Raw genomic sequence first — 13252 nt, 5'->3', positions numbered from 1 at the left:
GAGTTTCCGCTTGGTAATAGGGAACATGAAAGATTCCTATCGAGCTATGCTCAAACAGGCTGAAGTGCTAAAGGAATTGTCTTGACAAGTTCTTAGAGGGCGCCGTAGAATGAAGTGAGATGAAAACCAAGGGAAACACAGCAGTGAACCATGCTTCACTGTGCTGAGCATATTAATAAGACTTCCACCGCCTAGCCACTCCCAGTAAGTCCAGTTTCTTTCTGTTTTTCAGCTGCTACAAATGTGTATCTTGGTACACACTGGACTTCTACAGTAAAAATAATCTTCCTCAGAATTAGGGTCTGTCTGCATTCCAGAACACCCACTAACAAGAACACCCATGCTCAGTCCTGAGAGAGGTTTCAACCTGGCGACTATTTGCAGTACAGGAAAGGAAGTTTGAGTTCAGAGTGTAAACTGTCTGCTTTCCTGCTGAGCGTCTGAGGAAGAACAAGACAAATAAAAGAAAAAGGGGCCTGCTACTCTTAAGATCAGATGGTGAGGCTTGAGGACATGGGGTTGAATAAAAATAAAGTCAATCAAAACATAAACTATGTCTTTCCCACATGCAATTACTGTAACAGTGTGCAGTGATTTAAATGAGAGTAGTCCCTCACAGGCTTATTTAGACATTTCGTCCCGCTGTAGTGCTACTCGGGGAGGTCTGGAACCTTTAGGAGGTATAGTCTTGCTGGAGGAAGTGCATCACTGAGATGGGCTTGAAGGGTTCACAGCCTCATCCCATCTCATCCCCACTTCTGCTTCCTGTGAGTGGATAAAAAGAGGAGCACCCAGCTCCCTGACCACCATGCCATGCCTCACCTATGAGGATGGACTCCATCCCTCTGGGAATGTAAGCTAACCAAACCCTCTCTTCTTCACTGCTTCTTGTAAGGGTATTTTATAACAGCAACATAAAGGTAATTAATACAGTGCTATAACTATATCCATGTGTGCAAAATAATCAGAACATAGTAGTATTCAATGAAGCTGTATTGGTGACAGTGAAAGAGTGGAAATAATTAAAATCCCACCAGTAAAGAATAACTCCGATGTGCTGCAGTACCTGTGGCAATGCTCTGAATAGCAATCTCGCCCTCAGAGGACTGAGGCGGATTCTTGTGAAGAGAGTGTGAACTACTGATTAATGAAGAGAGTAGATACAGTGCATTGGAAATAGTATTATTTGGTAGTAACATATAAAAATGACACGTTTATTCTTGTATGAGAGCAGAATCCCCTGCATTAGCATATAAGAATACTCAGTATCACGCTCGCCCTGGAGGTGTGGCTAAGGGAGAGCTGGTGAGCCATCAGCTCAGCTACCACCCAGGCCCAAATCGAGGGCTTTGAGTTGGTGCAGCCCAACATCTGCATCATCTGTGATCTGTCCTGGTGCATGAAAGCACAGGTCCTGCTGACCTAAAGCTACAGGATCTCCAAGACAAAGGCAGCAGGATAACCCGGAGGAGTCCTGTGAGGATCCAATATTGATGGTGTCACAGAAGCCAGAGACCTCAAACCAGACCAATGACTCACTGCAATGAACATTCGCAGGTGAAGATGTGTGGACGGAGGGGTATAGTGTGGGGTACACTGTGACACACTACAGCTTCCATGATGAGATGTTTTCTATGCTTTGTGTGTGTGTGTGTTTTTATGGGGGGGGGCAGGTTGTAAGGGCAGGGGGTAGACATGAGGAGATGGAGAAATGAGTGGGATGGGAAACATGATGTGAAACTCACAATCAGTAAAAAGTTAAAAAAAAACAAAACAAAACACTCAGTATATCATCATCATCACCACCACCATCTTTGTCATTCCACTGTGTGGTTCTCAAGTATGAACTTTATAGATGACATCATTTCCCAATGTCCATCTGTAACTCCAATTCAGGGGATTTAGTGTCCTCCTCAGGCACCAGGCGTATAAGTGGTGCAAGCAAGGGTATGGGCAGGCAGAATGTCCATATATACAAATTCAAAAAGAAATCAAGTGGAGCCCAAATGAGATGGGGCATAGAAATATAATCATAACATGTTATAACCACAACATTCCTATGTCCAATAATGTCTTTTTGAAGTGGAAACTTTAAGGTTCTTTGGAGAGTCAGTTGTGTCAGATGGTCTTTTGCTGGGGCAAACACGTAAAGGAGTGTTTTCCTGAAGTGGACAAGTGAAACACTAAGGCAGACTCGTGAAGTAAGTTTCACTGAACCAGACACAGGAGAAAGGATGTTCTGCTAAAGCAAGCACCTGAAAGGACACGTGATGAAGGATTTTTGCTAACACTACTATTGTTTGGTTACATTACATAGTTGAACTACATTTATTGGAACTCCACAGAGAAAAACACACCAAAACCTTCTGGTGGCATGCTGCAGTTTCTTGCCACTTTTGTAGACTCGGGCTGACTGGCAGAATCAGTCTGCTGAGACACACAAAGGTGCTGAGGCAAAACCCATGGAGGACACGTGGGCTTTGGAGGGAGTATAGATAGGACTCAATGGACAGTGATGGAGGCTGAGCCTGGCTGTGCAACACGTGTGGTCTTGGGTCTTTGCTGACCTCCACTTCCCTGAGAGGGACACCGCTGAGAACTTCTCTTGGCGTTCCACTGGGTCCCTCCTGCTGACTCGTGCGGAGGCTGAAGCCTGGCTGTCTCTGCAAAGTAGTGCCACCATTGCTGATTCCTGTTTGCTACCCCAAATCTACTGGATTGGACTGCTGGTGTATCCGTGAAGTGTTTGTGAGTGGATCGAGCTGCTGCTGCTGACTTATGAACTGAACTTGCAGATTTCCAGACAACAAAGAAGGGAGTTGCTCCTTCCCCATATCCTTTGTTTTCCACTGCCTCTGGTGGGTGGTGGACTACAAGGGAGGTTAAAGCAATTAAGAACCATCATTAAAATTAAGGTTTGAAAAAAAAATCAAAGTGACATCCTTTTATTTTAGAAAGCACAACAGCTGGGAAAAGAAAATGCGATCATCAGCCTGGCTATGCTACTTGATTAAGTTTTCCTGTGTGCATTCAGTTAATTCTTAGAACTTCTAACTAGAACATTATCCCCACTCTGTAAGTGAGAGAACTGAGGTCAGAATAGAGGGGAAAGTAAATGATAGCCTTTTCCTTCCCCTTATTTCTTGAATGATTGTGAGACTATCTTCTGACCTACTCCTCAGAGAAGCCGGTAAGTTATTAAAAACAAAAGAAAACAACCATTAAGGTCTCTAGAAACAGTTCCAAGAACACATAGCAAACAAAAAAGATCTATTTAAAACAATCCACCAGGGCTGGAGAGATGGCTTGGTGGTTAAAAGCACTGACTGCTATTCCAGAGGTCCTAAGTTCAAATCCCAGCAACTACATGGTGGCTCACATGAGATCTGATACCCTCTTCTGGTGTGACTGAAGACAGCTACGGTATAGTCATATATAATAAATAAATAAATCTTAAAACAATCCACCAAAAATTAGTATCGATGAATGAGCCTATGGTGTTTGCATTAAAGATCACTTCCTGTTTACCTCTCCTCACAGCTCAGTATGACAGAAACTCTATCTGGACCAGTGGTTCTCAACCTTAACATTGAGACCCTTTAATATAGTCCTCATATTGTGGTGACCCCACACCCATAAAATAATTTTGTTATAACTGTGATTTTGCGACTGTTATAAATCATAGTATAACTATATGATATGCAGGGTATCTGAGATGCAGATCCCAAAGGGGTCCAGACTCACAGGTTGAGAACCACTGGCCAAGATCAATACAGCCAAACCACATGCCTCTGTTTGCCCCATTGGTCCCACCCAGGTGGAAGGCTCTTGCTCCAGGAACTCCAGGCCAGGTGAGGCACACCCAGGACACCTGGAGCTGCTGTTCCCCTCAGCACTCAGTTTCTAAATGAGGAAGTAATTCAGTGTCTGCCTGGAGCACTAGAACCCTAGCTCCCAGATCTTGTCTCTGCAGAGACGCAGGCCATAGAGTAGCAGTCCAAATCTGTCCTAAAGGTCATGATTTGCAATAGTCTATGGGAAAGGTCACACAGAAGAGTGCTCTCTAGAAGGGCAGTGACTACAGCACTAGGCAACAGGAGACTGGCAGAGTCCCTGAGCACAGGCTACACTGTAGATCTACTAGTGTGCTGGAAGAAAGTGGAAAAGCTGGCTGAGAACAGTGCTTCTGAGGTCAGAACAAATTTGCATGCTGACCGTGAGAACGATCCCCACAAGGAGCCTGTATTTGACAGAATCATTTTATGATGCAATCTATGGCCCATGGCTTTGTTGAAAAATTATAAAGCAATGGCCTGTGGTCAGGGGAAGAGGCAACCAAAGAAAGCCTGCCCACGTTAACAAGTGCACACAGTCTGTGTAATGTGGATGTGTTCAAGGCTGTGCTTCTGAGAGCACAACAGTTTTCACAGTGCTGGGGCAGAGGTAACGGGGGAGGGCAGTGATGGTGGAAAACAATCTCGTATCTCTACAATATGTAAAAGAACTCCTACAACTCAATGGACTACAAAAAGAACAAACAACACAATTCCAAAAAGGCCAAAGGGCTTAGATACACACATACTCAATACATGTGGGAAAAGCCACTCACCCTCCTTAGTAGTTAAGACAATGCAATTAAAGCCACAAGATACCACACCACTCACCGGGAGAACTATAATCAAAGAGACGGAAAATAACACATACCTAAGGATGCAGTGAAATCAGAGCCCTCTTAACAGTGCTGGTGGCAAGATTACTGTACAGCCGCCTTGGAAAATACTGTGACAGGTTTTGAAATGTTGGAAAGTTACTAAGTCTTAGAGAATTGATTTTCCTGGGGGCTCTCATTAGATATGAAATGTCCATCCAGACAAAACTGTGCACTGACCTTCTCTTAGTGGCATTCATACTATCCCCAAGGTAGAAAACAACACAAACATGCAAATGGCAGATGGGCACACATGATGTGGGCACCACACACTAGAATACAGACTGAATATAAACACAGCATGGATGAACCTCAGATACTACAGCAAAGGAAGCATTTCAGGGGAAGCGAACCTATGTAAAGTGGATCAGTGGGAGTTACACACAGGAATAGGGAAAGGCTGCTGGTGAGCAGAGGTTTGCTTTGTTTTTTTTTTTTTTTTTTTTTTTTTTTTTTTTTTTTTTTTTTTTTTTTTTTTTCGGAGCTGGGGACTGAACCCAGGGCCTTGCGCTTGCTAGGCAAGCGCTCTACCACTGAGCTAAATCCCCAACCCCTAGAGGTTTGCTTTGGAAGTGATGAAAATGCTCTCACACAAACACATGGCAACTGACCGGAAATCTCGCCCACCACACTAAAAACAACGAAACTCATCCAACACATTAAAAACAACAGCACTGTATTTTTAGGTGAGTAAAGTTAATGGTACATGAAACATGTTTCAACAAGTGCTCTCCCGCTATTTCACACACAGGGTCTCCCGGCCTTCAGGCTGGCCTCAGAATAGTGAGGATGACTTTAAACTCTGGCCTACCTGCTTCTACCCGAACTGAGCCAGGGCTGAACAAGAATTCTCCCAACTGAGCTACCTCCCTAGTCACAACAAAACATTTGTTTTAAACAGACACGCAATAAAAATCCTGTTCTCCTCATCCCTAAAGCTGTCCATCTTTATCCTCGATAGTCTGTCAACAGGCAGCTCCCATGCGTTTAGTTGGAGTCTAATAAAAGCCCCCAAGAAATTCAACTCTAAGTCTTCATCCCCTAGAAAACCTTCTCTGCAGCACATTCAATTCATATACTCACTTAAGAACTTCAAGATTTGGGTTGGGGATTTAGCTCAGTGGTAGAGCGCTTGCCTAGCAAACGCAAGGCCCTGGGTTCGGTCCCCAGCTCCGAAAAATAGAAAAAAGAAAAAAAAAAAGAACTTCAAGATTTATTTATTTTTCATTCCTGTGTATGTGTGTGAGAAGCATATGTATACCACAAACATTTAGACAACCCCAAGGCCAGAAGGTGAAGCTGGAGTTAAGGCAGTTGAGAGCTACCATGTGGGACTGGAACTGAACCGGGTCTTCTGCAGGATGAGTAAGGGCTCTTAACTGACGGCCATCTCCTCAGGCCCTGAAGCTTTTCCTATCCACTCACTCATCACTGACCTGATTTTGCCTGGGACTCCCTGTCACCTCTAATTCGTAACAGTGGCATCTCGACTGTACACACAGTTCCACCTCCTTCTCTGCCCACAGCCTCTAACTCATGCCATCTCTTATCTTCTCAGAAACAAGCCACAGATGCTTCTGAACTTACAATGGGATTACATCCTGATAAGTCCCTCATCAACTGGAAGTATTAAATACTGAAAAATACATTTCATATATCTACCCCACTGAATAGCATGACTTACACATGCCACACTAAGAGTTGGTGTACCAAGTACCACGGAGCTGACTGGTAGTTGTGGCTTGCTGCTTGCCCAAAATCAAGAAAAAATACTCCTACGGCATATTATTAGCCTAAAAAAAGATTAAATTTCAGATTACGGTCTCTGGGCTGAGGTGCAGTGGTAAAGTGCTTCTGCTTAGCCATGTTCAGGGCTTTAGGCTTAATTCCCAGCACAGCAAAACCAAAGTTCTGTTCCTGCTGAATGCTTACCATGCTTTGCAGCTTTAAAAATCCCAAAACGATCCATCCTAAAGCGCGGACCAACCACGGATGCTCCAGAATTGTGAAGAGGAAACACAGTGGAATTCAGCTGGAACAATGACCAACCAGGAAGGAGATTTGGACAGAGTAAGATGGATATCAAGGACAATGAAAAGCACGACCTTCCCTTATCACTTCCTGCTTGCCAGTTTACAGACTGGAGCCTCAGCTACAGCATCATACCCTGTGCAATATGTAACACAGCATCTTGAACACAGATGGAGCCAATGTGTGCTGAATGACAAACGCCTTACATATGTGTCACAGTCCCTAGATCTTAACAACTACCCAACGTCTTCACATAGGAAATAAAAACGTCAGAAACTAAACTAAACTAAAACACTGCATGTACTCGCGTCTCAATGAGCATTGCAAGTACATCTCTTACTTTGATTTTTCAAGTAGAGGCCGAGATTTGTAGCCCTAGCTTAACAAAGAGCTAGGAGGAGATAACAACGAACCCTGAAGGACCGGGTGAGGACAGGGAACCTGGTAAGCTCCTCTTCCAAACAATAGAGGCTCGCAGGTTACACCCCATTAGTGAACTTCTGTAGGCAAAGAGAAGGCAGTCATACACAAAACAGGCACTACAGACTGCCGAGATCTGGCCTACGTCTGGCCTACGTGACTGTAGGTATAGCATCGCTCCATCAATACCATGTCTTTATGGTATCTGAACGGCCGAGTAAAAGTCCCGGGTGCACTCCTGAAATATTTGTGAGCAAAGAACACTTCTCATCTGCTTAGCTTTAGGAATATATTTTTCTTTTCTTAGTCATACTCATCTGGTAACTTGCCTTCCTGAGAGAGTTAGAGGTCAGAAGACATGACGTAATCCATCGGATCTGCTTAAGAGATCTCCTTGGGAGAAAATCTGTTATCTCCAACTTTATCATTAAGGTCAAGAAAAGCAGTTTTTAACTTGACTGAGTTCCTTTAAAAATTCCCTTTTTAGTTGTAACAACTTTAATCCTTTTAAACTATTAAGTGATTTAGATCAAGGAATTATGAGTATTCAAGGTGGGTAATTTTTCTTCAGTTCACATTCAGAATACTAAGAAGAAAAGGGAAAGAACTGGAAGAACATTTTTAAGAATACTGCTGGGTTTTTATTTGCTGCTCTTTGAATTCATAATGCAGATGCTAACACTTCCTCTTCAAATGTTCAACAAGTCTTTTTTAAAGTACTAGTACTACAGGAACACTACACTTCCTTTGGTTCTCACGTAATTTTTATTTTGCTTTTTCTAAAAAGCTAATTATCACCAAGATTTCCTCAACTTTTGCATGAAGGACAACATTTGATTCTTATTCTTAATAATGGCTTCAATGGGTTAAGAGAACTTTTTACCGTGAATACTTTGCTTTATAACATTAAGAGAAAGCACTGTCACCAGGAGACAGAAGTACCAAAGCAGAAAGGAAATCTTGTCAGCTGATAGAAACAAGCATATATATATATTTTAAAAAAGCATCTTTTAGGATTAAAAAATAGCAAGTAGATAAACAACAGAAACACAAACGTCTGACTCAGCAACATATGGTTCTCCAACCCATTAGTCTACTACGACATGATGATTGGAACAGTAAGCTGTAAGTGAATGGCATTCAACAGTTTACCAGTACGAGAAGTTGGCTGAGCTGTTTATTTTACTTCATGGCACAGTGTTGTGCTGCCCTAAAATGCACAATGCTTCCGTTTTCGTCCACGTACTGTAGTTACATGAATGTAATTACAAGCATCAAGCGTGGCCTATTCTGGTGATATGGGTTTTGTTGCTGTTGTCTTGTTTGTATGTGTGTGTTTTAATCTGCAATGTGGACAAGCTCACATGTCTGGCACATGCCAAGAACTCAAAAGATAACTATTAAGGAAAGAACTGGAAAGAGTTCAGTCTCATTGCTCCTGCAGAGGAGGCAGGCTGAGTTAACAGCACAGACATGGAGCCTCACACCTATTTGCAAGGCCAGTTCCAGGGTATCTGGAGCTCTTGCTTGGCTTCCACAGGTATCAGGCAGGGAGGAGGAACACATGCAAACATGCAGACAACACTCACGCATGTAAGATAAACATAGATCTTTAAAAAATAATTAAACTAAGAGTCTTCACATCTTAACTAGAACAGCATGCGGCAGGCAATTGCGGTGGGAGGGTAAAGTGAGAGATCACAGCTTTACCACAAGCACACAGAAAAGGAGCTGGAAGCCCGCCTCTGGTGACTCACTTCCTCCAGCAGGACCACACCTCCCATACTGCCCCAGAGAGTGCCATCAACCGGGAAGTGAGTGAGCGAATGAATGCCTTGCCCTATGGGGAACATTTCTCCTTTAACCACACAAAGATCCTAAAGACTACCAGAAGACTCTTAGCCCTTCCGGCTAAGTGATGAGTGCTCAGTGGCAAAGTGGCAGGCTACAAAAGCAACACACAAAACCTGGAAGCCGGGCTGGGGATTTAGCTCAGTGGTAGAGCGCTTACCTAGGAAGCGCAAGGCCCTGGGTTTGGTCCCCAGCTCCGAAAAAAAGAACCAAAAAAAAAAAAAAAAACAAAAAAAACCTGGAAGCCTTTTCTATATACCAGTGACAAATCCTGAAAACTAAATCAAGGGAACAATCATATTCACAAATGCCTTAAAATTAAGAAGAAAATAAAAAGACAACGGAATAAACCATAGGAAACGGAAGACTACAATGAAAATGTACTCACTGAAGAAGAAAAAAAAAATTAAAATGACACCAGAAGGTAGGAAGATGGCCCATGTTCAGTGATTGGAAGAAGTAATACTGCAAAAATGGCCATTTTACCTGAACCAATCTATAGAATCAATGGAATCTCATAAAAATCCCAATGCCATTCTTTACTGAAATAGATAAAAGACCTTTGAGAGTCATATGAAAGCACAAAAGATGCCAGATGGCCAAGTAACCCTGAGTGAAGGGAAGACTGGAGACAGAGACGATGGCTCGGTTACTGACATGGCTCATGTGCAGGTGTGAGGACATGAGTTTGGATATCTAGAATCTACATAAAAGCTAGGGACAGCAGGGCGTATAACTGCAGCCCCGGAAGGGGGTGATGAGCAGGTGGATTCCTGAACTCACGGGCCAGCCTGGAGCCTAGTCCAGTTGATGAGCTGCAGGGTTAGTGGGAGACCCTGTCTGGAAATGGAAGAAGGCATCTGATGCTGACCTCTGGCCTCCACATGCAAACACATGAAGCTGCAAGTTCATGTGAATACACCACACAAATATACCCTCCACACATATGAATGATGTTCAAGGTCAGACTCACTTTACTGGATTTCAAGTTATGCTTTAGAGCCATAGTATTAATTAATAAAATCAGCATAGAACTGGCATAAAAGAGACACACAGATCAATGGAATAAAATAGAGGGTGCATATGTAAACCTGCACAGCCACCAGGATTTGATGTTTAACAATGATGACAAACAAAATTATACACAAGAAAATGCAGCCTCTCTGACATATGGTACCACAAACACTGGACAGCTTCATGCAGAAAAAAGGAACCTAAATCCCCATCAAATACCCTGTGTAAAGATCTTCTCCAAAGGGATAGGAACCCCTAATGAGATACTGAAAGTCTACAACTAGAAGGAGAGTGAAGAAGACACTTCAAGATACAGGCATAGGTAAGGACTTTCTAGAAGCTCAGGAAACACTGCCAACACTGACAGTTGAGAGCTAATGAATTAGAAAGAGTGAGAAACCATGAAGTGAAGATACTGCCTTGGAATGAGACAAATCTTTGCTAGCTGTGCATCCAATAGAAGAGTAATAGCTAGAATACAAGGACCACCACCACCACCACCACCACCACCACCAACAACAACAACAACAACAACAACAACACCCTACATAACAAGAGACAAAGAACTCAATTCTCATTAGGGTCCTACTGCTGTGAAGAGACACCTTGACCACAATAACTCTCCTAAAGGAAAGCACTTAACTGGGGCTTGCACACAGTTTCAGAGGTTTAGCCCATTATCTTCATGATGGGGAGCATGGTGGCACATGGGTGCTGAAGAGTTCCTGAGAGCTCTACATCCAGTATCAGGAAGAAAGAGACACTGGGCCTGATTTGGACCCCTGAAACCTCAGAGCCCACTTTCAGGGCACTTCCTTTAATGAGGCCACACCTCCTAATCCTTTCAAATAGTGCCACTCTCTGGTGACCAAGTATTCAAAGCTATGAGCCTATGGGGGCCATTTTCATTCAAACCCCCATACCAATTGATAAATAGTCCAATGAGATAAACAAGAGGAAGTCAATAAATGGCCAATAAGCATATGAAAGAAAAAAAGTTCAGCTTCACTAGCATAGTAATACAAAATAAAACTACATTGAGATTCCTTAGTCAGAATGGCAGTCACTAACAACAAATGCGGTCAAGAATGGGGACAAAAAAGAGAACGTTCACACACTGTTGTTGATAATGTGAACCAGTCTGTCTCTATGGAAATCCCTAAAAAGGTTCCTCACAAACTCCATAACTGAATCTACTACATGACCTAGATACATGACTGCCAGATATTTACCTGAAAACCTTCAAAGAAATACTTGATGTTTATGACGACACTATTCACAACAGCTAAGTAATAAAACCACCGGAGCGCTCCTCATCAAAAGCACAGTATACATGCACAATGGAAGTCTTTGAAAGCCAGGTTTTATGTAATCAGGGCTACTTCTGAACTTGCTTTAGAGCTGGAGATCACCTTGAACTTCTGATCCTATCGCTTCCATCACCCGAGTGCTGGAATTACAAATACTCTCTGCTACACCTTGCTCATGAGACAGGAGGATTTGAACCCCAGGCTTTGGTAAGTATTCTACCAAAGGAGCTAATTTCCCTGCCTACACGATGGAATATTTTCCAGTCATAAAGAGCAAAGATGCTGTCTGCAGAGAAATGGATGCAGGCAGGGGTACTGCGTTAAATCTACCTTAGAAAGACAAATATCACATTTCATCTCATTATTGGTTTCCAGATTTTATATAAGTACATAAAATTACACGTGTATATGTGATGTGAAAGCAAAAGCAAAACTGTGTAGGGGAACAAAGGAGATAAGCTGGGGGGCAGAGAAGAGGGTGGGGGACATGTAGGGAAAATATGCTCAAAACTACAATAAAGTTGAACAGAGAAAAAAACTATTTTAGGAGTGAATCATTTCTTATGAAAACAATCTATTCCTTTGCAATTTTGGAAAATTCTTTATGTGCATACTTTTGTACTCTTTAATGTTTTTAATTTACTTTGATTTTTACTCTACTTTTTTTAATGGCATACAAAGAAATGGGCTTCATTGTGGCATTTTATAGATATGTATGTATTATAATGTTTTATTCTTATTTAAACCCCTTCTTCTCCCTGCCATTCTCCTGGCCCACTCATCCCCTTTCTGATTTCATGGACATATATACTCCATGAAAAAGGAAACAGAACGCTGAGTTATAAATTCATCCCTTCTAGCTACAGTGGAAAAACAGGAGATCGGAGCCACGTGATGTTGTTTGAGGATTACTACCGACAGCTTCAGGTGCTAGTCATGATCTTCAGTCCACGCAACCATTATTAAATTAAAGCAAATCCTTAAAAGAAACACATTAAGCAGCCATAAGGGGAATACAGCTTACCTCCACTTGAAAGAGCTCTCCGGCCCCCTCACAGTCATTGGACGTGAGGACTGGGGTATGGATGTGCATGAAGCCGTTGTCCTGGAAGAGGAGGAGAACTCTTCAGTACATTTGTATGTGAAAGGATTCCGAGAACAAACGCACATCTTACTATTAAAATGGCACCAACAGGGGCTGGGGATTTAGCTCAGTGGTAGAGCGCTTACCTAGGAAGCGCAAGGCCCTGGGTTCGGTCCCCAGCTCCGAAAAAAAGAACCAAAAAAAAAAAAAAAAAAGGCACCAACATAACTATGTGTCTCTCAATGACTCTCCATATATAACACTGTTCAAAGATCAGTCAAATGGGTTTTTTTGTTGTTGTTTATGGGTGTTTGGAAAGGGTTTGTTATGGACTAACAATAGGCTGGCCTTGAACTCTTTTTTTTTTTTTGGTTCTATTTTTCGGAGCTGGGGACCGAACCCAGGGCCTTGCGCTTCCTAGGCAAGCGCTCTACCACTGAGCTAAATCCCCAGCCCCTGGCCTTGAACTCTTGATCCTCCTGTCTCTCAACCTCTTGTGTTGGGATTGTAGGCATACATTATCATACCTGGAGAGCTGAATGTTTAATTATGCTTAGAAGTACACAAAAAATTCAAAATACGTGACAGACTTAGATGTACCTTGTCTACTTCATTTCAAAAATAAGCAATCTCTGTTCCAGAGAGATCTCATAAATTTCCAAGTTAGACAACTAGTCAGTAGCTGGGCAGGGGCAGAGCACAAGCAAGCTCTGAGGCACGCACGCACGCACGCATGCGTGCATGTTTGTCCCCCCCCCCCTCTCGCTCGCTCGCTCCCCCCCCCCCCCCGACCACTCCTGATAAGGAACACACTTTCACCTAGGGCTAGTCATG

At 42.9% G+C, this 13252-nt stretch overlaps 1 protein-coding gene across 3 annotated transcripts in view; it reads right to left on the bottom strand.

Moving 5' to 3' along the window:
• Positions 1-13252, bottom strand: part of Nars2 (asparaginyl-tRNA synthetase 2, mitochondrial) — a 114440-nt gene that overhangs the window by 75089 nt on the left and 26099 nt on the right. For 2 of the 3 annotated variants that reach the window (NM_001398738.1, NM_001034921.2), the window contains 1 exon segment: positions 12359-12439. The exons of the other annotated variant lie outside the window; for it this stretch is intronic. In NM_001398738.1, coding sequence (NP_001385667.1) covers positions 12359-12439 — 81 coding nt within the window. 3 annotated transcript variants of the gene reach the window in all.

This window comes from Rattus norvegicus, chromosome 1 (genome assembly GCF_021556685.1).
Source record: "Rattus norvegicus strain SHRSP/BbbUtx chromosome 1, alternate assembly SHRSP_T2T, whole genome shotgun sequence".
Taxonomy (NCBI): domain Eukaryota; kingdom Metazoa; phylum Chordata; class Mammalia; order Rodentia; family Muridae; genus Rattus; species Rattus norvegicus.
Note: the sequence above shows the minus strand (reverse complement) of the source record. Positions and strands in the feature narration are given on the sequence as shown.